At 44.2% G+C, this 27,826-nt stretch overlaps 1 protein-coding gene across 1 annotated transcript; it reads right to left on the reverse strand.

The window, feature by feature from the left end:
- Positions 1 to 100: 100 nt before the first annotated feature.
- pla1a (phospholipase A1 member A) lies at positions 101 to 27,785 on the reverse strand. The gene is made up of 12 exons (XM_015965842.3): positions 27,377 to 27,785; positions 24,181 to 24,394; positions 21,012 to 21,189; positions 17,793 to 17,901; positions 14,210 to 14,311; positions 13,659 to 13,751; positions 13,417 to 13,581; positions 11,605 to 11,694; positions 6,139 to 6,244; positions 3,128 to 3,283; positions 504 to 631; positions 101 to 214 (listed from the first exon to the last, which is right to left on the reverse strand). The coding sequence occupies exons 1-11, from the start codon at positions 27,441 to 27,443 to the stop codon at positions 541 to 543; spliced, it is 1,371 nt and encodes a 456-aa protein (XP_015821328.1). The 5' UTR covers positions 27,444 to 27,785; the 3' UTR covers positions 101 to 214; positions 504 to 540.
- Between the last annotated feature and the right edge of the window lie 41 nt (positions 27,786 to 27,826).

The following is a 27,826-nucleotide window of genomic DNA, read 5'->3' on the forward strand; positions in this document are numbered from 1 at the left end:
TATCACAGGTCCATGAAGTTCTTCGTGTGCAGTGAAGGTTTTCTGAACATCCACTTCCTGTGAGAGTTTCCACAACATTAATAAGCCGCGACACGTCCACCAGGTTTCAAATCCTTTAATCCAGATCTCCATAAATGCGTCCACGTTCCACAGAAGCGGAGTGCTTTCACCTCCATGTTCATTCATCTGTTCTTTAAGTTTAATGTATGACTGACTGAAAACAAACCAAAGAACACATCAAATATGTTTATTGCTGAAAGAACTCAAAAGGAGAACTTACAAGATGGACTTGGTGATAAAAAAACTAAAATATTCATCTTAGAAACACGCTTCATGTTTTTTTTATGATTGAAGCGAACGTTGAAAACCTGAGCAATAAAACTAACTGGGTTAGATTTTAACCACCAGTCATTAGCATTAGTACATTTAAACACTCTAAATTCAGATTCTGTATCCCTAAAAACAACAGGTTGTAACACGGTCTATGTCTCTGTAAGGCTAACCTGGTCGTTAATGCTCCGTTTTGAGGGACTCTTCTTGTCACAAGGTCCCACACACCTGCACAAAGTCATGTGACCAAGGAGCTCCTCTCCTGATGTTAATATTGTTCACACACAGCGGCTCCTCGTGTCTGAAAGACAAACGTACAAACTAAAAGGAACCTCAAAGGACAATTAGGAAAAATCCACGGTCTGCACAGCAGCTGCTTCTTCTCCTCTGCTGAGATCATCCATCCCACCTCACAGGTGTGGTTTATCAAGGTGCTGATTAGATAGCATGAATGTTGGACAGGTGTGAATTAGACTGGCCACAATAAAAGGTCACGCTGAAATGTGCACCAAAGAGCTCACTCACAGATTTAGACAGATTTGTGAACAATATGTGAGAGTATTAATGAGTCCTTTGTGCAATAACACCTTTTTTTTCCTTTGAGATCAACTCCTAATAAATGGGAGCAAAAACAAGTGTTTATATTTCTGTTTGGTGGAGAATAGTCTTTTCATTTTGTGTCCCCAGAGGAGGTTTAATCTCATATAAAACAGGTGATATTAACCCTCAGGCATCCTTGGGGACATTTTTGTCCATTTGGGCAGTTTTTACCTTTTCGTTTGGATGCCATTTTAAGCATTGTTTGTGCATATGGTATAAAATTTGGTCGCAAAACCTCTTGCTTGGCAAATTTATAAATTCAATTTGGAATTTTGAAAAAAGACACTACCCTCTTGTGATAAAAACGTGTAAAATTGTGATGTATTTGCCACAGGTTTGTTAAACAACTTCAGCCCAATAAAATTTTTATCATTTTGAGGATTTTAACCATTCAAATGCCAGTTTGATTACTCATTGCCATTGCTGCAATCTATAAACCCTTTAGCATCCATTATGAAGACCACCATCCGAAATTTGGGAGTGTAACTGGACTCAGCCCTTAAATTCGACGCGCAAATCAACCAGGTTGTGCAGTCGTGTATTTTTAACTTACGACGACTAGCCAGAATTAAGCCCCTGCTGTCCAGAGTACATCTAGAGACTGTCACACATGCTATTGTTCTCTCAAGGCTCGACTACTGCAATGCACTGTATGCCGGCCTTAGTCAGGGTGCGGTAGCACGCTTGCAGTTAGTACAAAACTCAGCCGCTACGTTCGTGACAGGCACTAGGCGCAGGGAACATAACACCCCTGTGTTGGCATTTATTCATTGGCTGCCTGTGCAAAACAGGGCAAAATTCAAGGTCTTGGTACTGGCATACAAGGCCTTACAAGGAACGGCTCCAGCATATCTTGGCAACTTTTTGCATAGGCATGCCTCCTCGCGGGCCCTTCGCTCAGCTGACACGGAGCTGTTGATCGTTCCACGCACTAAGTGCAGGTCACGGGGGGACCGTGCGTTCTCGGTGTTGGCACCTGCACTTTGGAACCAGTTGCCTTTGGTGGTGCGTCAGTCACCCTCATTGGGGGTTTTTAAGACCCTTTTTTTTTTGTCAAGGCATTTCAGGATTAGCAAATTTTACCCAGTGTTGATGGCCTGGCCTCTTAATCTTTTTCAGGATTTTATTTTTCGCTTTTACTCTCCTCTTTTAATTGATTTAATGTTGGTTTTACGATTGTTATATTTTATTCTGATGGTTTAATGTTTTTATTGTGTTGTGTTCAGCACCTTGGGCGTCTGCATTGGTCGCAGAAGGAGCTTTATAAATAAATGAAATGAAATAAACAACACAAAAATGAATTATTTTCCAACAAAACAACTTTTTCTTCCTGGGGCATTTATTATAAGTCAGTCTTTAGGTTATGAAACACCTAAAAAAAGACATTTTTGCATCAATAAATTTAAAAGTTACCATCCTCGTTTGACTATCGAGGACAAAAACGTCCCATTGACTTCCATTCAAACAGTGGTTTTTGATCCTGTGACATTTGCAATAAATAACCATGCTTTCTGTGATATTAGGGTTTCATTTTTGATAAAAGTGGTCAAATTTGTGATTTTTACTGTTCACCACCAAATGTCTCCATTAGTGGCCCCGGTGAAAAACTACACATTTCTTTAGATCGTCTGCTGTTTCTATTGAAGTCAAAAGGTCAATCTGACCTCTAAAAAGTAAATAAAACTGTTTCACACTCTTACTGGACTTCAAAGCATAGAAAAACAAACAAAAACAAAACAGTTAGTTTGCTTATGCACCTGGCTGGAGGCAAATAGATTTAAAAAAAAAAATAACAGTAGTTTTTTTTTTCATGAATTACAGCATTGAGTGATAAAACTGGATTTTGAAGGGTTAAAATTCTCAAAATGGCTGAAGTTTTTAAAATTAGAGCAGGACTGAAGTTGTTTAACAGATCTATGAAGAAATAGCCAGAGGTATGTGAATGTACACATTTTTATAGCAGCTTTTACGAGCGTACATTTTTGTCCTCTAAGGTCACAAGAAGGTAGTAAATTAAAGGGTTGAGAAAACTGGGTGGGTCAATAATAATCTCATGGTGGAGAATGGAAATGGAAAAGATGGCAGCACAGATGTGGCAGTGAACCATATTGCAAAGTGATGAGGAGGAAAAACAAAACGTACATAAAAAACGGCTATGTTGGTGAACAGCAGTTTTAGTGTTTGTGTCAACACAAACCTGAGAACAGGGAGCGCAGAGATGCACACAGACTTGACATGGACGTCGGCCTGCCTGTAGAAACGAGCGCCGGTGTTTTTCAGCCTGATGGAGTGGATCTCACACAGAGCAGCCGGGTGAGCCAACACCCTCCTGTACACCGTCACAGCTGTCTGACTGTAAGAAACGCACAACGGTCACCCAGTGAGTTCACAAAACCTTTCACAGCCCCCATACGACTTTCTGAAAGTTTCTGTTGAAAGAGTAGCCTGAATTAAACTGAATTATAGTCAAATTATGTGATTTACTGTCAAGGTTTATGTCTTTAAATATGGTAGCAGGTCTTCATTGTTGAGCAAGACTTGGCTTTGAGGAGATTCTAGATCCACCGTCCTGTGTCTCGGGAGGAGGAAAGCAGTGGCTGCTGACCTAGACTCGGTACGTTTTGGACTGGTGGGCAGAGCACTTCAACGATCTCCTCAATCCCACAGGCACGTCTTCCAGTCAGAAAGCAGAGTCCGGGGACTTTGGGTTGGGCTCTCAAATCTCTGGAGCTAAGGTGCACTAAGGTGGTCAAAAAACTCCTCGATGGCAAGGCTGCGGGGGTGGATGAGATGTGCCCAGAGTTCCTAAAGGTTCTGGATGTTGTGGCTCTGCAATATAATGTGGACATCCAGTTTTATTTGATTGACAGACTGAGGTGGTGGGGGACTGCAGGATGTGTTTCAACTACGGGGGGACCACGCTCCTGAGCCTCCCTGGTAAGGTCTATTCTGGGGTTCTGGAGAGGAGGGTCAGATGGATTGTCAAACCTAAGAATCAGGAGGAGTAATGTGGTTTTCGTCATTGGACCAGCTCTATACCCTTAGGGTGGTCCTGGGGGGTGCATGGGAGTTTGCCCTACCAATCTACATGTGTTTTGTGGATTTGGAGAAGGCGTTTGACCGCATCACTTGGGGGGCCCTGTGGGGGTTTTTCAGGAGTTTAGGGCACCAGGCCCTCTGATACGGGCTGTTAGGCCCCTGTATGACCGGTGTCAGAGCTTGGTCCGCATCGCCAGCAGTGAGTCGGGCTCGTTCCCGGTGTGAGTTGGTCTCAACCAAGGCTGCCCTTATTCACAAATTCTGTTCATAACTTTTATGGACATGATTTCTAGGTGCAGCCAAGAAGTTGAAGGGACCATTTTGGTGGTCTAAGAATTGAGTCTCTGCTTTTTGCAGATGATGTGGTCCTGTTGGTTTCATCAGAATGTGATCTCCAGCAAGCCAAGTGTGAAGCAGCTGGTATGAGAATCTACTTCTCTAAATCTGAGACCATGGTCTTGAGTCAGAAAAGAGTAGAATGCCTTCTGAGGTCCTGCCACTAGTGGAGGAGTTTAAGTATCTTGGGGTCTTGTTCACGAGTGAGGGAAAAATAGAGTGTGAGATCAATAGGTGGTTTGGTGCTGCATCTACAATAATGCGGGCGTTGTTACGATCTGTTGTGGTGAAGAGAGACCTGCACTGGAAGGCATAGCTCTCTATTTACCAGTCGATCTACGTTCCAACCCTCATCTAAGGTCACAAGCTTTGGGTTGTAACCGAAAGAAGGAGATCACAGATACAAGCAGCCAAAATGAGCTTTCTCCGCAGGGTGGCTGGGCTCTCCTTTAGAGGGAAGGTGAGAAGCTCAGTCAGCTGGGAGGGGCTTGGAGTTGATCCGCTGTTTCTCCACATCAAGAGGAGCCAGTTGAAGTGGCTCAGGCACCTCGTTGAGATGCCTTCTGGATGCCTCCCTGGTGAGGTTTACCAGGCACGTCCAAGCGGGAGGACATCCAAAGGAAGACCCAGGACACACTGGAGGGACTATGTCTCTCATCTGGCCAGGGAATGCCTTGGGATCCTCCTGGAGGGGCTGGCCCAAGTCGCTGGGGGGAGAGGGAAGCCTGGATAAGTGAATGAAAATGGATGGATGGATGGTCTTCAATGCTGCTAGCTGCAATGCTAATGCTAGCTGCTTGTACCAAAACATGAGCAGCATTCTGTTGTTCTGTTTTCATATGCTACAGCTAACTGTGTTTAGGTTAGCATCTCTGTCTGTAAAATGCATAATGCTGAGTAAAGTTACTGTTGAGTTAAGTTGTAATAGCCCCAAGCCACCAGAAGAGGGTGCAGCAGACCCTCTTTGTGCTAAAACATTCGGTCGTGGCAGATGTACTTTAGCTTCATTCATCTTTTCACACTGAAGTTTGTCCATGCCTTGGTTTTTGTTGACGTAGTTTGGAATTTGTTTTATTTTTACGTCTTTTATGTCTGACCATTAACACAGGATGTAAAATGCTTGTTTTCTGGATTCTGTATTGGTTATCATCACCCATCTTTGGGCTGATTGATGCGTGATACACTTCACATTTACTGTATCCAACATACATAATGACTTTTGCCTAACAAACACCCACATGATGAGGTTCAGGAATCCAGTTGGTGAGGGTAACGGCAAAACTGTAAATTCATTTGTTGCCATGAAAACTAAAACTGAACTCGAGGCTCCAGCTGAACTGGCGTAACCTTGAGCAGACTTAGTTGAGCTCCTTCAGCGTTTCTGCCTCAGCTTCCTGCACCTGGCCGGAGAAGCTCCCCTCTCAGAATAGAAGCTCGCCTCTCGTGGAGAATCTGCATGCTAAGGATTTGCTTACCAGCACCTTTGCTGGGCTGCTGCATTATAATCCATCAAATCAGGCTAAATAAGGACAATTTGTGTGTGTGTGTGTGTGTGTGTGTGTGTGGGGGGGGGGGGGGGGGGGGCATGTGGTCACACAGATTTCTGCTCTACTTTACTTCTGAACTGATGGGTTTGGGTTTGACTGCAAGCACAGCAGGAACAGAATGTAGATGAATGTGATGGACTTTTGTTTGTTGAGGTTTGTTTGTGTTTCTAAGAAAAACACAACTAATTAGTCTCTCTTTATCACCAGAGGTGTTCTTTTGTCCTCTATCTCTGCTTCATCTGCTAAACAATTCTCTCACCATCCTTAGATCTGGTGTGATACCTACAGCTTGAACCGGTACTCCGTTCCCAGACTCTCTGTCCTCAGCATCACCTCCACCTCAGCGCTCTTGTCCAGTGGGGAAACTTCCAGCTTCACCAGGATGTGATGAGCTGAGTGGAACAACATCAGCACATCAGAGAAAGTTTTATCTGCAGTGCAGAATTATATTTTGGCAACACTTCACAATTAAGGTCACAAAACTGTGCTTTGGTAGGGAACTAGTTAGGAGGTAATGAGTAACCAGTGACTAATGGGTAGTTAACCAGTACTTGCTGGTAAAACACCAGCCAGTCCTAATCAGGAATTACTGGGTAGTTATTTAAGGGATTAGTGTAATGCCTGTAGACTCTCTTTTACAAACTTTAATGAGGATGCAAAGCATTTGTAATGACGAACCGCTGCTGAGTCATCTAGATTTCACTTGTCTGTCACCTAATGAGTCAGAAACCTATGTCTATTCATTTCACGACCACTACTTTGTGCACTAGTATGTGCAGAGAAACAACCTCACAATAGCTGCTGAGGAACAAATCATTATTGCATCATCGCTGGGTCATGGCCTGCCGGTCCTGAGGTGCGGAAACCATGGCAGAAGGCTGATTCTCAGCATGTCAGAGTCCAGTTGGGCGTCTGTGACGGCTCGGCTGGCTGTGGCGGTCCTCCCAGGCTTTTGAGGGAAGTCTTGGGGGCGGTTGGGCCAGTGGATTTACAGATGAGACTTTTAGACTCATCGGGCAAGTCAAACGCTCCAGCGGCTTTGGAATTCTCCAGTTTAAAAACACACCGACTGTGGGGTTCTGATAGGGAATTGTTCAGAAAAAACATAGAACACCTCCACCTTGAGACAAAGCATGGGAGAGAAAAACGGGGGTCAGTCACAGCTTTTATTTTGAAAAACCCCACGGTGGAAGGAGCTGCAGCCATATTGTGCAGGCGGCAGGCTCAGTTCGTGCCAAATTTCCCGCCAGAACATCTGCCAATGGTGGAGTAGACAGCCGGGCTGTGAGACCATAACAGTTCGCCTCTCTTAGACAGACTGGGCCGCTTCAGGAGGAGAGCTGAGAAGCTGGAAGCGGAGTCCGGGCTGATATCTTGAGAGAGCAGAGGGGTTGGGCACATCTGTGTAGCCGCCAACCTGAAGAACTACCGCAACAGGTTGATAAGTCACCGGGAAAACAGGGTCTCCTGTCATCAGAGAAATACTCAACGCAACACTCCCATGCTGGGAGAGTAGCGAAGAGCAGGAGACAGGAGAAAACTGTGTAGCGTTATTGTTAGCAGAGTCGCTTTCGGGCTGCGCCCTTGTACTAGAAGTTGAGTGGTAATAAATGAGAGAATCAAACAGTCTTCTTTCATGACGGGGGACTCCACCACTGCACCTCCGCCGCTTATCTGCTTCCGCTTGTGACAGACAGTCTTTTCCACAGTGGGTGGAGCCTTACCCGTCCTTTTATTCTGACATGAGTTCATTCATTATAACTTACACCTGTAGACACTCAATCCAACACCCCCACTTGTATACAGGTTAAGAAAAGGCAAGGAAACCGAAATGCGTACCGATTCAATTTCACATTCCAAACATGAATACAGAGAACTTTTCCAACTTATACTTTGTTACTGGTTTTGTCATCATATCTGCAACCATTGATTCAGTTGGACAAAACTCAATAAGTACTCTTCCTTCATGTACTGCTGACCGTATAAAATGGTACTTTACATCTATATGTTTGCATCTTTGCCTGTTCACTGGATTTTTTTGACAAAGCTATTGTCCCCTGATTGTCCTCAAAGATCTTAGGTGTTTCATACTCAAACACGTCAATGTCTTCAATCAAATAAGTTAAATACATGCATTCCTGAATTGTTGCCGCTAATGCCATGTATTCAGCTTCACAAGTTGATAGCGCTGTAGTAGTCTGCTTTTTGGATTTCCATGATATTAAAGGGCCATTTCCACTTAGGCTTATACAGTACCCTGTCATACTACGTCTATCAGAAGCGTCAGATGCCCAATCCGCATCACTGTATGCTTGAAGACCTAGTTTTCCACTTGAACATTTTCTGAAACACAGTTCTTTTTCTTGACTACCCTTTAAGTACCTCAGAACATGCTTTACTGCTGTCCAATCATCAACAGTTGGCGAATTAAAATGTTGTGACAGTTTACTAACAACATAGCATAGATCAGGTCTGGTACCGTAGCTCAGATAAATAAGACATCCAACAGCTTCACGATACTTTCTCGGATCTGCTAACGTCTCACATGCATCAGAATGAACCCATTTCTGCTCACAAGGTGTTGACCTCGGCTTACAGTTTTGCATATCAAATCTTTTTAGAATGTTCTCCACATATGTTTTCTGTGACATCTTAATACACCCCGCTTCCTGAAGGAAATCTATTCCTAAAAAATTATTAAGCTTTCCCAAGTCTTTCATTTGGAACCTAGAAGAGAGCATTTCCTTTACATCCGAGAGCACTTTTTCATTGTTAGCTGCAATAAGTAAGTCATCCACCCACACCAAAATGATTACTTTTTGGCTTTCAGTTTCCCTTGTATAAACACAATTATCAGCACGATTTTGTCTGAATCCACAACTGTGTAAATAATCATGCAATGTTTGATTCCAATTACGTCCCGATTGCTTCAATCCATAGAGTGATTTCTTCAATCTATAAACCAGTTTATGTTTCTCACTAGACTCTGTCTCAAAACCTTCTGGCTGTTCAATGTATATTTCTTCATCTATTGGTGTGTGTAGATAAGCCGTTTTTACATCCATTTGAGACAACAACATGCCTTCCTGGACGGCTTTTTGCATCAGGATTCTCACACTAGCTAAATCGGCAGTAGGTGAAAAAGTCTCTCCATAATCAACTCCCATTGTTTGACTAAAACCTTTTACAACAAATCGAGCTTTGAATCTGTTTGAGCCATCGGAGTTTCTCTTAACTGTGTAAACCCACTTACCCCCCACTGCCTTTTTACCCTCTGGTAGAGTGGTTAAAGAGAACGTGTCATTTTCCTTGAGTGATTGAATTTCTTCTTCCATTGCTTTTTCCCATTGTTTTGACTCGCTTGACACAATAGCTTCAGAAAACGACTTTGGTATATCACACAACAGTTTATAACAATAATCCAGGTTGGTTAGAATTTGCTCGCTTCCGCACTCTTTTGCATCCGAGACATACTCACTTAAATAATCAGGTCTCTTTCTAACTCTGGATGGATAACGCTTTGCTCCATCGTCAACGGTTTCCTCAGTTTTGACTTCAGAATCCATTTGACTGCTTTCCATCGGTTCTGGAATTTCCACATGTGAAGTGGTTTTTTGTTCTTCTGTCTGTTCAGATTCACTTTGCTTCATAGATTCAAAGATCTCGTCTTCAAAAATGTGGTCACTCTGCGTTTGTTGATCTGTTGTGGCTGGATTTAATATCTTAATCAACCTATGTTTTTCGACTTTGCCAGATTTCGGAAAATAGACGAAATATGCAGGACTATTTCGATCATATCCCAAGAAAACTCCTTTATCACATCTAGAGTCCAGCTTTCCTCTGTTCTGTTTATAGGCATAACACAATGACCCAAATTTTTTCATCCTTGAGAGATTGGGTCTTTTCCCAGTCAGCATCGTGTACGGTGTCAGCCCTGTACGTTTATTAAAACATAGATTTCTGATCACTCCCGCTGTTTGGACGGCATATGGCCATAAAGACTTCGGCAACTCGCTCTCATTTAACATGCATCTTCCCATATCAAAGAGCGTGCGCCAGTTCCTCTCTGCCGTTCCGTTTTGATGCGGTGAATACGGCGCCGACGTTTCATGTCTAATACCGCTTCTGCTTAATAAATCTCGGAACTGCCGGCTTGTAAATTCCGTTCCATTATCAGAGCGAATGCATTTGATTTTCCCATATGAAGCCATGTCAGCAATAAACTTTTCGGTTGCTTGAGTTGTATTGCTTTTTTGTTTCAAATTATACATAAATGTCGCACCCGAAAAATCATCAACAAAGGACAAAACAAATTTGAACCCTTCTTTAGAGTTTGGTGTAATCGGACCAGCTAAGTCCGTGTGCACCAGCTCTAAAGCTTCGCTGGCTTTTTCATCTGGTTCTCGATTCCTGGTTTGCGTTAATTAGATTGATTTTTATATATAAGAAATCATATTTTTGTAGATCTGATCATAAAAGTAGTTAATGGTTAGTTACTGAGTAAGTAATGATTAGTTTCTCAGTAGGTACTTGTGAGGTTGATTCACTGCACATGCCAGTGCACAAAGTAAAGGCTGTGACATGGGTAGACAATGGTTTCTTACCCATTAAGTGACAGACAAATGAAACCTAGATCCAGCAGCGGCACATCTCTGTGATACTGCAAATGCTTTGCATCCCTATTAAAGTTTGCAAAAAAGAGTCGTCTTATTTCTTTCTTAAATAACTACCCATTAGTCCCTGGATCGTTGATCATTACCTCCCAAGTGGTTCCCTAGTAACAAAGCACAGTTTTTGTCCCTTATTGTAAAGTGTTACCAGTATTAAGCCTAATTTATACTTCTGCATCAGTGCGGAGACGCACAACATCATTATCCGTCCTTGCTAGGGTTCTCCAGCTGGCCACTGATGGAGTCGAGGCCACTTTTCTAAACATCCGTCCAACAAGAAGGAGAATGCAAGCTTGTGATTGGCCAGGACGCCGCTGTCGTCAACAGCGCCACCATTGCCCCCTCAAAAATGTAAAGAAAGCCGAAGGTCTCTAGCGGCAGATATGCAGCAGCTTGAAGAATACCTTGCGGAAGAACTTATTCACCCATGACTGGAGGAGTGAAAAGCTAAGCAGCAAGCATTTTATTCGTGGATGGAAATGACAGCAAATGTGGGTTTAGAGGTGGCGAGCACATGAAGGTGGAGGAGAATGAGGGACAAATTTGTGTTAAAAAGTCTCTTAAATACCAAAAAAATCCCAATATAAACACAACAGTAGATACGCTGTCGTGGACCGGATACATGACAGGATATCACAGAGCAGCGCTACGCACTCTTGTCCTGGTGGGGATTGCTTTGCAACGCTCCCCAGGAGACTGAGAGCAAAACGTCTCTGTCCGTGTGTGGGTCTCTCTTTTCTGGAACTGACGGAGAAGTATTAATGAGGCTTTATTGAAGAAGAAAGTCATCTGCTCTGAATTTGGGTTGCAGATGTTATCCCCTTAGTTCACCAGCAGAGGGAGTTTCACCCTGGGTGTGCTGGGAGCTCAGACCAAAGCCAGGCTGCTGACAAACCTGATCTCATGTGTCTTCATGCAATAAGACCTGTAACGTTTGGAAAGTTCTGCCTCTTTTATTGCTAGCAGACTAACTGTGTAAACAATTCCGGTTGTTGACTTTCTCTTTAGTAAATACAGAATGCTCACATTCGTTTGGAGGTTAGTGGTCTTCCTGCAGCAATTTTACCAATCCCAGCTCTTACCGCAAAACGGTGCTGAAGAAGTTGTCAGAAGAAACACTTTCTGCTCCTTGGGAAGGGGTGAAACGGATATCCCAGAGTTTTCTGATAAACCTAAAACACACAGAACAAGAAAACCTACTAAAGGCCGCCAAACGCATCACAGGCAGCTGACAGAAATCTCTTTAGAGCTGCTGGGGTGATGACAAGCTGCTATGGTCATGGAAGCTTCTGTTGGTAATTGAGCATAAGAATCTATGCAGTGCAGTACAAGGAGGTTCAGCTCTAATTTAGCTTCTAGAGTGTTTATATTAATCCACTGCTAATCCACCAGTACCGTTGTTGTAACTGACGTGATTAGGGTCGTAGGTCAGAAGTGGGACTATGACATCATCCTTTCCTTGAGCTTGCATTGTGGCTGTTCTGCATCACAACCATCGACATATAAATATTGGACAATGGGTTTCCATAGGCTCCAATAACAAGTTTTTGAGGATAAATGGGAGGTGGCCGCCACCGCCATTTTGACCGTGTCACAGGTTCCGTCCAGCCCAGACAATTCCACAAAAGGGAAGAGAGGTGGAGCTGAGGGTGTGGCTGTAAGGCTGGGATCAACTGACGACACCCGGTCGAACTAGCTACAAGCTAACCTGAAGCTAACCCAACGCTAACGCGGAGGTGGGAGCTAAGCTAATGGAGGTAGCAACCTAGCTACAACCGGAGTTAACTGCACAACACAAGAGCTTCTGAGTCAGAGATACGCCGGGCTGACCGCTGGGTAAAACCAGGTGGAACACAGAGGTCTCCCGAAAGCTGCTGAAAGCCGGCAGCCGGCGCAGCAGACAGAAGCCGCGATCAGACAGAGATGCGCCGAGCTGCGAGGAGGGGAGAACCGGGTGGAAAACATCGGTCTCCCGAGAGCTCCACAAGCCGATAGTCGGAACCCAGCTCCACCAACATGTTATATTACAACCCATTTTCTAAAGTGCAGCATTATGTTAAATGCACTGGGTTTTACCCTATTACATTTAAATTTCATGGTTAAACAGTACATGTTAAAATCTAAGCTCAGCTCGGCAGTGACCTGAAATACATAAATATAATTTTACTTACCGAAAACAATGAAGTGGAGACTCCTTGGATGCTCTATTAGTGCAATTAATGCCACAGCAAGTCATTTTGTCCAACAATTGCACAAATAATATCCAAATAATGGACTTGTGAAAACCCACAAAAGATTTGATTGGTCAATGGGGGTAGCGTGATCATGCTTCTTGCACATGCACAGATCATTTTCTTTCTGATCCTCTGGAAGGAAGGACGGTCCTGTTGCTTCAGATGCATCGCTAATCTGCAGGTAAAGTCTGCTACAAAGTTGTAGTCAAAGTAGCTGAGGGGGGTCAGAAATGTCGCCAGATTTGTTGCTAGGCGCTTTTTTGAAAAAAAGTCGTTAAGGGGGTCTGAAAAGTTGTTAGAAATGGTGACAAAGCCGCTAAGTTGGCAACACTTAGCTTCAGGTTAGCTTGTAGCCAGTTCGACCGGGTGTCGTCAGTTGATCCAAGCCTTACAGCCCCACCCTCAGCTCCTCCTCTCTTCCCTTTTGTGGAATTGTCTGGGCTTGACGGAACCTGTGACACGGTCAAAATGGCGGTGGTGGCCACCTCCCATTTTTCTTCAAAAACGTGTTATTGGAGCATATGGAAACCCATTGTCCAATATGTCGATGGGTTGCACCCAGTGTGGAAATGATACATTTAGTTTTATGTAGGTTGCATCATCTGTACTCAGTGGTCTGCTGCAGTCGGACACAGATTTTTATCTCAGGTGTCTTCTTACCGATCACTGGACATCTCCCCTTGAACACCCCACAGTCCACACAGCTTCCCTTCAGGAAGTCCTCATAAGAGGAGCAAGGGATCCCCATCAAGGTGCATGAGCCGTTCAGCGCGCTCACGTAGACGTGCAGCGCCCTCATGTGGTCACAGATCACATAACCAAACACTGGGGAGAACAGAAGAGGGATGAAACTGGACAACAGTTTGCTTTTTGCTCTGCCTTCTTCCGCGTTTTCAACTTACTTGTAGCAAATCTGGAGCGAGCACATCCGTTCTGGTCCTGGCCACCGTTCAGGAAGTAATCCACATGACCCACAGGGATGGAGATGCCAAAGTCTGACACACAGGATCACATTACAGGTGACATTAATGTCCCAGCTGTTGATTGTGATGAGGTAACAGTTCAGCCTGAGGGACCGTGAACTTAAGTTTCTCACTTTAAACCACAATTATCAACAAATAAACACCTGCAGGCATTATAAAAGTTTTCTTAGTGAGATTTTAAAGCAGATGTTGAAATAAGGTGAATGGAGTTAGATTCTCTAGTTTCAGCTAAAATACCAGAAATCACCAGTTTTAGAGCTAAAGCTACATGAGTATTTAGGTCAATGTCCCCTGCAAACACTGTTAAATAACCTCACAATTAAATTAAATAAAAAAAAACTGTAAAGCAGCTGCACTCAGTCTAGCTGTTAGCTCATCAGTCCTATAGGAGTGAAGCTATTTCTCCTAACGGAGGCTGTTTAGGAGGATGTCTACCATGATGGTTGACATTAGAGAAAGTATAATCTCACAATCAGAGTCTGTGTGGATGGCGTCCACAAACTGAGCGTCAGAAGGGTCCAGCCGGTCGTACGTGTCAGCTCCTTTAAACATGGGCCCAGCAGGGTCAAGACCTGGAGACGAGAAAAAGAAACCCGACGGGGAAACCTGCTTCAGATGGGAGAGATCATTAATGTTAATACCAATTAAATAAATGAAAAAAGAGCTTGTTTGGATCTCATAGCACCCACTTTTTAAAAAGTCACAGAGTTAAAACAATCCACTTGGATATTTACTTTATTCTCCATATCAACACAATCCTGCAGCTAAAGTAGCTGTGCTACTGCTAGTTTACCCGTTTAATCAAATATTCACTAGGATAAATACAATAAAGTTTATCTCTCGCCAAATAGAATATTTACTAAGAAATAACAATGTAACCATAGACACATTGTTTGGTGTGCGTGCGTGCGTGCGTGTGTGTGTGTGTGTGTGTGTGTGTGTGTGTGTCTGTGTGTGTGTGCCTGCTCTGTCTTCTCCATCCCCAGTGAGTCGTGGTGGATGGCTGCTTATACTGAGCCAGGATTCTCTGGAGGTTTCTTTTTGTTAAAATGGAGTTTTCCTCTCCACTGTCGCTAAATGCTTGCTTAGTATGAGGATTGCTGTAAAGTCACTGACACTAGTCAGTGACTTGATGCAATTTGCTGAGTTCCTTATATAGGAAACATTTTTTCTGATTGGCTTACTGAAATGACCTGAATTGGAATGTTTATTATGTGAAGTTCCTTGAGACGACTCTTGTCGTTATTTGGCGCTATATAAATAAACTTGAATTGAATTGAATTAAACCAGATGCTATCCCCACAGAAACGGTTTCTTTCTTTAGTATTTAGTAGAATCAGTTCATGTTTGTTTAAACAAAACTTGGATTTCCACCTTTCTACTCCTGTAAAAGTGTCTAGAGTAATTCAACTCATTACTTTTTTATTCTAACTTCATCCTGGTTTCTGAAGATGTTTGAAACTTGCCTCAAGCTGTGACTTCCAGACTTCAGCTGGAGCAAAATGCTGCAGATAGGTTTATATGTGAGGTAAAGACGTGGCAGCACGCGTCGCCCATGTTGGATGATTTGCAATAGCTGCCAGTGAAGCATTGTAAGACCAGTACCATGAAGGTACTGGTACTGGTATTTAAGGCTCTTGCAGCGACTGCACCATCCAATCTTGCTGATCTGTTAACAAAATACATGCCCCCACATTTCCTGTGCTCCCCTGGTCTACCTTTTGGCGTATTTTGTGGACTTGCTGACATGCCGCTGTACCACAGCTCAGTTCATCCATTTTATCTGTTTAGCAAGTTTTTATCTTTCAAATGACATCGGGAACAGACAGTCAGAGATGCTGAAGCAGGACTTTACTGTTTTGTTGAAATCACTCAGCTCTCTGAAAACAAAGGTGTTCATCAGTGGCCCGCTAGTTACCACCGGTCAGAAGAGGGGTTGAAAGATTCCCCCGGGTTTTTGCTTTCAACCCCTGGTTATCTTCTACATGCAACAGAGAGAACGACTGCTTCTTCCACCATTACGACTTCCTCTGGGATTGCACACTTCTTCTTGCCAGATGGAAATCGTTTAAACAAGTCTGGAGTGAAACTCTTAACATCAAACCTTTTACACATTCAGCGTGTTCCTTCTGCCTCCCCTACAAATGACACTAGAAGACAAGAGGAACATGATCAGGAGATCACCACGCAGCACGCCAGCTATCATGAAGGTTTACATTTCACCTGCTATGCCAAGGACAACAGATACCAGGATGTTCCAAAACAACAAGATAACGCGTCAGCAGTCCTGTAATCACACAGTACGGCCCTCACAACCTTCAGATAGCGCCACAGATTCTCTCTCTTCTCTGCTCACTTCAGGGTCACTGTGACCTCTGATCCACCTAGTAGACATGCCCCCCCCCCCCCCCCCGCCTTCGATCATCTGTGATTTATTGGGTCCAGATGTCACTAAAGATGTCACTCATGAATATTTCCAGGGCAAATGTGGACCCAATGAAATGTTAGTATTCCCTATCCCTGTTATAATATCTATGTTTGCTCACATAAACCCAGAAGCCTGATGACAGTTCCTTATCAGGCTCATTCCACACAGGCTCCACCCATCATCTCCATGAAGTTTGCCTCATTAAATGTCAGATCTCTTACCAATAAGTCATTTTTAGTAAATGATCTTATCTTATCGCTGCTCATGATCTTGATTTCATGTTTTAATCTGAAACTTGGTCAAATGGTAGCTGTGCACCAGTTCTCATAGAGTCAACACACCAGATTTCACATCTCTAAACGTGGTGCGATCTGCAGGAGAGGTGGTGGTGTAGCTGCTACTTTAGAGACCCGTTCCTCTGTAAGCAGCTAGTGTGTGGTGATTAGGACCTATTTGATTATCTTTGTTTTGAAGTTAAAGGTACACCCAAGATATTAGTGTTAGTAATTATGGGCCTCCAGGGTTGTGCACTCGTTTCCTAGAAAACTTCACTGAGCTGCTTTCTATTATCACAACAGACTTTGCACATCTTCTCATAACTGGTGACTTTAATTTTCATGTTGATGATACTAATGACAAATCTGCAGAACAGTTTCTTGGAGGCTCCCTTAAAGGGTTGTGGAAGACGATTTATAAATAAAGTCTTGATTGATGGATTGATTGATTGATTGATTGATTGATTGATCAATTGATTAATTGATTGATTGATATGTCCAGACAAGACCTAGAGAAACTCATTCATGTGTTCATCTCCAGCAGGCTGGACTATTGCAGTGGTCTATTGACTGGCCTTCCAAAAAAAGCTGTGAAGCAACTGCAGCTTATTCAGAATGCTGCTGCTCGAGTCTTAACAAGAACCAAGAGAACCGAGCACGTCACTCCTGTTCTTCAAGCTCTACACTGGTTACCAGTAAACTACAGAATTAATTTTCAAAGTGCTTCCACTAGTTTATAAATCACTCAATGACATGGGGCCAGATACATGTCGGATCTCCTTCCTGTAAATACGCCCAGCAGGGCTCTGAGATCCTTAGGAAGTAGTCAGCTGGTAGAACCCGGGTCAGAACCAAACAAGGTGAAGCTGCTTTTAGCTACTATGCTGCTCACAGATGGAATCAGCTTCCTTATGACCTCAAATGTGCCCCAACTCTAGAAACTTTTAAATCAAAATTGAAAATGTTCATGTTTTCATCAACCTTTGAATAAATGTTCTTATGCTGCACCTTCTGCACTGTAACTGCTCACCCTTTAACTTGAACTTTGCTTCTTTTTCATTCTTAAATAGTATGTTCTGTCACGTTGATTTAAATGTTCTTGCTATTCTTGCTAATGGGAAGCTCATTGAGTTGCCTCTGTGTATGAAACATGCTACACGTATAAATAAAGCTGCCTTGCCTTTTGTTGTTTGGTCATTTCTGACTGCAGCACTTTGAACCATCGTGATTGGTGGTGGTGAAGCGCTTTACAAATGAAGTAAATGAAATGAAAAATAAAATGAAATAGCTCAGCTTTAGAATCTTGTTTGTTGATCCTGAGCAGGTCAGGTGTACATAATCCAGACTCACCTGTGATTCTACCTATGGTTCCTCCAAACAGAGTCCCCACAAACCCAGCCACGTGTGCTCCGAGGCTGACCCCGATGAAGTGGAAGGATTCTGGTTTGCTTCCATGTTTCTGTTGAACAAGACACGGAGAGCAAAGGTCATTGATAGTGTCATGTTCCCGAGCCAAGGTGAGTGCTCCTCTTCCAATCTAACTGTCTCTGAGCTGATTACCCACAGGTGAGGAGCGGAGGGGGCTGCAGCTGCACAAGATTCCAATCAGGAACTCTGGTATAAAGGGAGGATGGAGACACCTCACCACGCCGGATGATTGCTCCAGTTTAGGTAGCCCCTGCCACTCGTACTCGTTACTTGTTTGTTCACTTTGACTCGTTTGGAATATTTGGATTTAGAACTTGGACTGATTTTGGACCATGCCTTTTGGATTACCCTCACGTCTGGTGTTTGTTTGTCTTATCTCAGGATCTCCACACACCCTGCCTCACCCTCGCCCGTTTGAACTCCGGATTACCTGCACCACGTCCCATCCTCCTCCTCCGTTGTTCCTGTCTGGACCCTCTCTGCTACCTCACCTATCCCGGAGCGCTCATCCTCTGCCCAGCTCTCACCTCGGCTTCCCCGCCTCCCTCGTTCACCACGAACGCTACATGGACAAGAGCTGTACAGCTCACTCCCCACTGGACTTCTCAGTGCTACTTCCATCCCCGTTTTCCAAATAAAGTACTTTCCTTTAACTCAACCATCTCGTCGAGTTGATTCTGCATGTCTTGGGTTAGACACTTACCTCGGGGCATGACAGATAATCTCACCTGGTATTTTCTCTGTGCTTTTAGATATAGAAAATGTGATCACAAGAGACAAACTAAAGGTGAAAATCAAAAAATTAGATATTTATTTCAATCTAGACCGAGTCAACGTCATGTTTAGAATAATAATTCATTCTGAAGAACAAAGCAGATACCTATGTTAACGTGTACATCTACAGCTGATCCACGGTGGCCGCCACAGAACACTGATGTTAGTAAAGGCAAAATACCAAAATACGTGGTGGTTAAGAGTCACGTCTGATGTGTTTTGCTACTCATTGTGTGAGATGTTTGTTTAGCTCCTGCAGCAACATCTCATCACCCCTAACCCTAACCTGTAGAGTTATAAAGGTCGCCTCAGCAGAACTAAACAACACATTATTCTCCATCCAGAAGGAATTAACAGAAGAACAGGGAACAAAATCTGAAACCTTAGAGGGCCCACTAGCTTATAGCTAAGGTCAGAGGTCACACATCAACTATATGTCCGGGAGGGTGACGAGACAAAAGCAAAACTTCCTGGAAGGTGTGTGTCCTGCACCATCAGGAGTGAAGCTAACATGATGGTGGCAGTGTGATGGTCTGGACCTGGACCACTCTCTGTAACTGACAAAACCTTGAATTCTTCCCCTGACTGAAAAATCCTGAAGAAGCTTGACCTTTGACCTTTTAATGGCCACTCATGCTGGAATAGAGCTCCGGATGTCACGTGACTCTCAGAGAGTAGACGCCATGTTGGCAAGCAACAAAGATAAACAAAATGAACGGGATCCGCTTGGATTTTACTTCGTCGGAGTTTACTTCACACTTTAAAATCGAAGAAATTGTTTTATATAGTCAGAAATTAAATAGACTAAACATCTCCGACCCTTACCGTGCCCCTGGGATACTTTTTAAAAACGCCAGAAGCCGTCGGAGCGGACTTCTTACCGGACCTGGCCGGGAAACCCCTTGGGATTCCCCCGGAGGAGCTGGCTCAGGTGGCTGGGGAGAGGGAAGTCTGGGCCTCTCGACTTAGGCTACTACCCCCGCAACCCGACTCCGGATAAGCGGATGAAAATGGATGGATGGATGGACAAATAACATAGATTTACATGTAAGTAGTTTAAATAGAGTGCTGTGCTGTTTGAATGTATAAACTGAACACCAAGAGAAATCACTAGTCTGATTTTTTTCCGTGAATAAAATAAATATGTCAGGCAGGAGCGTCTCAGGATCTGTCTGAGATCTGTCTCGGTGAGACAGATAATAGCAATCCAAAGTGCTTTTTATGTGTGATCTGACAATTGATCAACTATTGCTTAAAAATTAAATACAGCTTAGCCGATTAATTGCTGTGATCGTAAAACACGTAAACGGCAGCACGCAGAACTCACGAGGCAACGTTTTACGTGATGTTTACTTGTTGCTATGAGTAATAAGACAGAAAAAGCCACGCCAAAATAAGTTTAGGAAGCCCACTAAGAATCGTAATAAAAGCATTTAAAATAAACACCGTACACAGTTGAGGAAACGTTGGTTTAAGTACCTGATATGAAGTGGTCGCTGCATAAGCAAAAACCTTTACTCTCGGGATCCCACAGCTTCCTTTTAGCCCGGTCACTAGCGCATTTCATTACAATGATCCAATGTTTGCGGCATTCCGGATCTTGGGGAATCCTGTAGATGGCTCATTCCTTATGTCGTCTGCATCTGTTCTGCATCCTGGGGCACAACAGGAATCTACCATATTTCCCATTTGATTGAGTTTTCTGACAATAACAAATACTCCAGCTGCGGGCTTCTGCCTGCCAATATGGCACCATTTCGATTTGAATTGTTGCATGCCGGGAGAAGTGACGTCAACTCCCGGAGCTCTATAGGGTTTGGTTAAAACCATACTATGAGGAAGAGTGGGACATATTCCCCCACAGTGGCATGAAAGGATCAAGCTGTGGTCTCTAAGGGTGGTCCAACCAGTTAGGGTTCACATGTTTGGACATGGAGAAGGTTCTGACACCATACCAAAATATGAATCAGTCCTAATTAACACCTATTTAGACAAATTCAGGTTTAACCCTTTGATGCATAAAGGTCACTACAGTGGACAAGTACTCAAAATTGTTATTTATTTATTTTTTTGCTATTAAGCACAGCTGTTGAAGACTTTTGAATTTGAGCTCCTCCATTTGGACTTCAGTAAGTCAAGCCGACATATTTCATGTTCAGAATGCACGCTGTCCACCACGGTGGACATGTGATAAATTATTTGTAACTCATTTAATGTTGAAAAAAATATTTGTTGAAATTTGTTTCATTCACACCTAAAGATGAATGAAATAAATATTAAAAAAAATCTTGGTTGAAGATTTCATAATTCATGCATCAAAGGGTTAAAATGCAGCTTGATACACATCTTTGTAGACATTTTTCTTACCTGGAGCTGGTTTATGAGAACAGAGATCTGCAGGGCCACCTCTTTGTAATTTTCCACCACTACATTATAGGCAGAGGAGGCACCATAGAGCCAGTCCACCACCAGAACATTTACATCCTGAGCCCTGAGGAGGGCCTGAGCCAGCTCCGTCACCCAGGACGCGTTACTTCCCAGGGGCCTGAGGGGCAGAGGAGCTTTGTTTCAGGTCATGTTAAGTCTGCTGGTGAACCTGCTGATTCTAAAGAAATGAGAAGGAAAGCCGATGCGCTCCTTTCCCCTCCACTGAAGTTTTGGGAGGCTGCTGAGAGAACAGCTGTGCTCATGTAGGTGATGAAATGATGAGTTATTTTGCTAAAGCAGATATTTAAGTTTTAAAAGTATTTTTAATATTAAAGACCCCGTGTGTGAAATCCGTAGAAAATGTAGCTTTATACAACTCTTTAGCGCCATGCAGAGTAAGTACAGCAGCTACAGTGGCCCACACATAAAGAATGTCAACAACCTCCAGCTTTCACTACAGCCACCAGGTTTGCTTTTTATATATAGTGTGAGCTTGGTAGTATAATCAATTTCAAATTTCTATAATCTAGTGTTTCTCAGTTCCAGTCCTCAGGACCCCATGCTCTGCATGCTTTCCATGTTGCCCTATTAAACACCAGTGTTTCCCTGCTGCCACACACCTGACTTAAATGAATGAGTGGTTAACAGGCATCTGCAGAGCTTGATGTCCTCCTGAGGAGGCAATGCAAATATATAAATCATGTATGCTGAAGCAGATAAATGCAAAACATGCAGGACAGGAGGTCCTGAGGACCGCAATTGAGAAACACTGCTCTAGCCACAATAAGCATATATCTACTTGGCCAATTAAAAAAGCATTTTTAAAGCAAGCTAATCATGCCAGTCCTTGAAGCTGAGACACGGAGGAGGGCTGGGTGGCGTCAGCTGCGGGGGTCACATGGATCTGGGAACAGCGTTGTAGTAAACAAGCTGGCTGCTGCTTAGCGAGAGACCAACACATTCTCACTCCCAGTGCGTCAAAAACAAACGCTTGGTTAGCCACCCTCGGACCTCTGACGCCAAAAGTGCCCTTTTTCGTCACTTATGTGCGAAAAGGGGTTTTTCCCTTTTCTGACTGCAGATCCCAATGCAGCATAAAACTGACGCGATGGGATGTCCGCAGCCAGGGCACCAAACAAGCTCATTGTGCCTCACCCTAACCTCATTCTCTTGTTATTTAACCTTCCCCTCACCCCTATCCTAACCTTAACCATCTTGCTAGCAAACACGTTAGTGATGTGTCGATCGCTCTAAAAGCCGGCTCTATGAAGTGAACGGTGAGCCGCCTCGTCATTGGTCGAGTTTGGACCGAGGCAACGCGAGGGGGAGGGTTCAACTACCACGGTGGAGGTTAAAAGTAGAGGGTATTTGTAACCTCCCCCTCACCAGATGGTATGTTCTAATGATCCCCTTGGGCGGCAGATACGAAAATTCACAGTCAGAATGCATGGGAAACAAACGCTTGATCACAGTGAGAGTAACGTTTTAGGTAGCAAGAGGGTTAAGGTCAGGATGAGGGTGAGGGGTAGGTTATAAATAGTTTTTGAAGCTATTTAGTTTATTATAGGCTTAAGTTATAGCCTAGTTTATTTTCTTTATTTTATGCCAAAGTTAATTTGTTTGTTCTGCATTATGCTTTATATTTATTGTTTTGGCTAATCAGTTTATTGTTTATTGGTCAGGTGTGGGTGATAATTGTATAAATAGGTCAAGGTGGGTAGAGTAGCCAGGACTGCGAGGGAACATGGTCTTTTACCTCACACAGAGATAGAGATGTCGCAAAAATCTGTGCTCTTGATGCTTGAGTGAATAAACCACCACCAAACGCGATTTTGGCATGGACATTGCTTTATATGAAACATGCTACATCGGGATTGGTCTGTTGGAGTTCGACGCCTATTTACCGATTAGCCGCAGCTAATCACGGCACATGGCTGATGTAAGCCGTGGTGCTTGTTAGAAGGTCACCTAGTGAAGGAGGTTTGGCTGGAGCCGGGGACATGCTGCTGACTTAGCCACCAGCTAGCGGTTGAACGCTGGAGCATGTTGGGAAAGAGACGTCAGGCTGCAGGAGAGACTTGAGTAGAAGGAACTACAGAACACGTCTTGAAGAAGGACTTTGGAACTGATACGTTGGGACCGGATCGGGAGCTCTAACACAAAGAAAAGATGAATTAGCATCTTGAGGTGAGTGAGGGAGTCAGGGACACCACTTGGAGGCATGTGTCCAGCTAATAGCGGGCAGGGGTCTCATCATTTGTGGACATGATGACGACTTGACAAATTTGACATGTCTTTCTATTTCATTGCTTGTTATTGAAACTTACAAAGTACAGCAGCGGTGTAGCTAGTCACTTCTTCTTCTTAGTTGAATCGGCAGAATCCATGATTCCAGGGTGCGCTGCTGCCCTCCGCTGGCTCTTTCAGGTTACAGTCATAGTGCAAACGCGTACAACAGAGCTCATATGTCCCTAAATAGCAACCATATTTCAAGACGGTGGATGACCATGGAGCGTCAATCACAGTTTATGTATTGGAAAAATGTAAAATTTCAAGCTGAGAGGAATATTTAGTATTGATGTTGGTGAGAAATAGTGAAAAAGGACAAGTTTGTGAACAGGATAGGCGTCACAGAATTTTATAGTAAATCAGTAAAAATATTACACACGGGGGCTTTAATGTTAGATGATATCAGTCATAATAAAGTTCAGTGATTTTGATCAAAGTGTTTGATCTGTTTTGCAGATGAACTCTTTGGCTTTGGTTTCACTGTCAGTGTAACAAATGTCCAGTAAGAATTGACAACGATGATCTAAAATATGTGGAAACAAATTAGTGCCTTTAGCAAAAAGAACAGTGCTTTCATTTTGTCTGATGTTTCCAACAAGGACTCAGTGCTGCTCTGGTGGAGGTCTGTGGTTGAAACTTGGCTCTCTGTAAATGCCAAACTCACCCAAAAAGTCCCTAGTTAAAAAAAAAAGCTGGTGTGTCTGGGGCTTCAGCTTTTTTCTTACTATAGAAGCAAAGCAGGGTTGGATTTGGTCTGTGGTGGATCTAGAATACCCAAACAGATGAACGTTTTTAGAATGTTTAGGAGTCTGCTGCTCACCTGTACCCATGGATGATGACCTTAGTGGGATGGGAAAAGCTGAAGTATGACTGCTTGTTAACCAAGTCCTGGTTGAATCTTTGAGCACAGTCAGAGTTTTTCCGGGTCAGCAGTAGGTACTGGACCTGCAGAGTGGCCCTCTGACGCCGGTATTCCAGCCATCTGGTGCTGTTGAGTGCAGCACACTGAACATTGTCCTGCCCTTCTCCTGATCCTGATGCAAATATCAGATAAAACTGAGCCACAGCAGCATTTGAATACATTTATTAGTACTGTAAAAGTAGAGAAAGGATTTCCATCTCTGTTTGCGTTTTTATCTCTCTTATCTTTTTAGTTTTACCCTCGTGTCCTCCCTCTTCTACCCCTCCCTAGGCTGCCACCTTATCGTGGTGGAGTGGTTTGAGTGTCCCAATGTTCCAAGGAGTTAAGTTGCCTGAGGAGTTTTGCCTCTGGTAGGGTCACCCATGGAAAACAGGTCCTAGGTGAGGGATCAGAAAAAGTGCAGCCCAAAGACCCCTTATGATGATTGCTTCAAATAGAAACAGCGTTCCCTCAGCCAGATGCGGGTCACCGGGGACCCCTCTGGAGCCAGGCCTGGAGGTGGGGCACGTCGGTGAGCGCCCGGTGGCCAGGCTTTCACCCAAGGAGCCCGGCTGAGCACAGCCCAAAGAGGAAATGTGTGTCCCCCTTCCCATGGGCCTATCACTTGTGGGAGGGGCCAAAGGGGTCATGTGCAATGTTTGATAGGTGGTGGCTGAAGGCGGGGACCATGGCGGTCTGATCCTGGGCTACAGAAGCTATGGGGACGGGTTCTGACTGTGGTTTGAGCTTATGCACTAAACTACAGTTCCAACTACCCACGCTTTTGAGTCCTTGGAGGAGGTGCTGGAGAGCGCTCCTTTCGGGGACTCCCTCGTTCTGCTAGGGAACTTTAACGCTCACGTGGGCAATGACAGTGAGACCTGGAGAGGTGTGATTGGGAGGAACAGCCCCCGATCTGAATCTGAGCGGTGTTTTGTTATTGTACTTCTGTGCCAGTCATGGATTGTCCATAATGAACACCATGTTCAGACATGAAGGTGTCCATATGAGCTCTTGGCGCCAAGATACCTAAGGCTGCAACTCGATGATCAAATTTGTTGTCTGATCTGCGGCCGCATGTCTTGGACATTCGGGTGAAGAGACGGACGGAGCTGTCAACTGACCACTACCTGGTGGTGAGTTGGCTCAGATGGTGGGGAAGGATGCCAGTCAAACCTGGCAGGTCCAAACGTATTGTGAGGGTCTTCTGGGAACATCTGGCAAAGCCTACTGTCAGAAGAAGTTTCAATTCCCACCTTCTACATAACTTCCAAAATGTTCCGGGGGAGGCAGGGGACACTGAGTGAGGGAAAGATGGCGCACGAGATCAACAGGGGGATTGGTGCTGCGTCTGCAGTGATGCGGGCGTTGGACCAACTTGTCGTGGTGAAGAGAGAGCTGAGCCAGAAAGCCAGGCTCTCGATTTGTTGGTCGAGTTACGTTCCTACCCTCACCTATAGTCATGAGCTTTGGGTAATGACCAAAACAATGAGACTGCGTATACAAGAGGCCGAAATGAGTTTTCTCCGCAGGGTGGCTGTGCTCTCCCTTAGAGATAGGGTGAGAAGCTCGGTCATCTGGGAGGAGCTTGGAGTAGACCCGCTGCTCCTCCACATTGAGAGGAGTCAGTTGAGCTGGCTTGGGCATCTAGTTAGGATGCCTCCTGTACGCCTCCCTGGTGAGGTTTTAAGGGTACATTCAAATGGAAGAAGGCCTAAAGAAGACCCGGGACACACAGGAGAGACTATGTCTCACGGCTGGCCAGGGGACGCCTTGGGATTCCCCCGGAGGAGCTGGCCCAAGCGACTGGGGAGAGGGACGTCTGGCCTCCCTGTTCAGGCTACTGGCCCCTCAACCCATCCCCAGATAAGCGGCCGAAAATGAATGGATGGATGGATGGATAGATGTGTCCACCCTTCTGGGAATCTCAGCTTTCACCGAACCCTCGGCGTTGGAAACATCAGCCGGGATCGAAAGGGTTTGGTTGCCTTGGCAACACTTCTACTTATTTTTGCTACCTAAACTCCTAGATGCATCCTGTCAAGAGGCCGTTGGCTTTTTGCACTACAATATTTGATTATCTTCAAGTTTTACATGTTTTTAGAAAAACTTGATTTGATGATTTTAAAACATTTTTTTGTTGTTTAATTTGGGATTTTTAAAAAATTTCTCACATCAAGTGAAACATCGGATTTCAGGATGTTAATGAGATGAAACTCATCCTTTTCATTATTCATTAGTCAGGATCACAAAACACAGATTTAATAAACGGTGGCATAAAGCTTGGTTTGCGCTTGACTCGTCCGCGAGGTTCGCACGGCTCCGCGCGGCAAAATTGCGTCATTTTAACAACCACACACCTCCACCGCGCCTCTGCACGGCCCAACCTTTCTGCACCACGTACCTAGGAAATTTTCTAACCATGCGGATGATCGGACGCGGAAAAGCATGGCGGACTGGCAAGAACTAGTATGGCAGAGGTTCGTAAATACAGACATTTGTATGATTCAGCTCTCAAAGATCACCGTGATCAACATGTTGTTAATAATTCTTGGAGAGAAATAGCTCACACTGTCGGAAAAGACGAGGACGCTGTAAAAAAAATGCTGGAATGCCATGTTGTAAACAACAGTAATTTTTACTTCTACTATGGTGTAGTATTGGATGCATGCCGTAGAGCTCCATGCTGCCCCCTACAGTTTGGGAGAATATTGGCTCACCGCAGAGACAAGCCGCATGAACCATAAACGCTGCAAGTTGTGAGGCACGTTCCATCCGCGAGCCGCATCACCAAGCGGAAAGTGAATGCGTCAAGCATAAACCAAGCTTTACTGTGTTTTTGTGTACTCTCCCACCACGTCCACACATCATTTCACTCCTTTTAACTGGATCATTCTAAACTGGTGCTGAGAGGTTCATCTCACTGATTCGAAGAACAGCTGTATCGAACACTCGCTCAGTTTCAGGACATTCACTTTGAGATGTGTGAACACTGTTTGGTGACAGCACTCAAAGGTCAGATTCAGAACAAATCCAGATCTGACATCTGAGAATGTCCGTTGTTTGATTGAAACAACACCATGAACTTGAAACAAATGCAACAAAGACCACTTACCTGCTGTTAGAGATGAGATGTGGATGAATAAAACAGTTAAGAGAACGACTTTGTCCTCCCAAAGCATTTCTGTAGAAAGTGAGAAGTTGGAAGCTTCCAGCTAGAGCTTACTGGTCCTCAGCTGATGAAATCCCAGCTCAGTCTGAGCTGTGTTGGAGCTCTGAAACCAAACCTCAGCAGGTGAGTCAGGCCCAGCTCCAAACATCAGAGAAACTAGATTTATTGGACCTTGTCTCTTTTCTTATAAAGCCTCGGTTTACACCAACACACAACCACATCGCTCCCTCGCCCCTCCACTGGTTCTTTTTACTCATCACAGCCTTGTTTTTTTTTCTTTTTGTCTGGGTCTGGGTTTGAAAGGAGTCAGCAAGTGGTTGGAGGTCTTTGCCTGCTGGTGAATCTGTGACCTCATTTGTGCTGAATGGTTGTTTGTTTAAAACGCTGGACTCT

The sequence above is a fragment of the Nothobranchius furzeri genome, chromosome 14 (assembly GCF_043380555.1).
Source record: "Nothobranchius furzeri strain GRZ-AD chromosome 14, NfurGRZ-RIMD1, whole genome shotgun sequence".
Taxonomy (NCBI): Eukaryota; Metazoa; Chordata; class Actinopteri; order Cyprinodontiformes; family Nothobranchiidae; genus Nothobranchius; species Nothobranchius furzeri.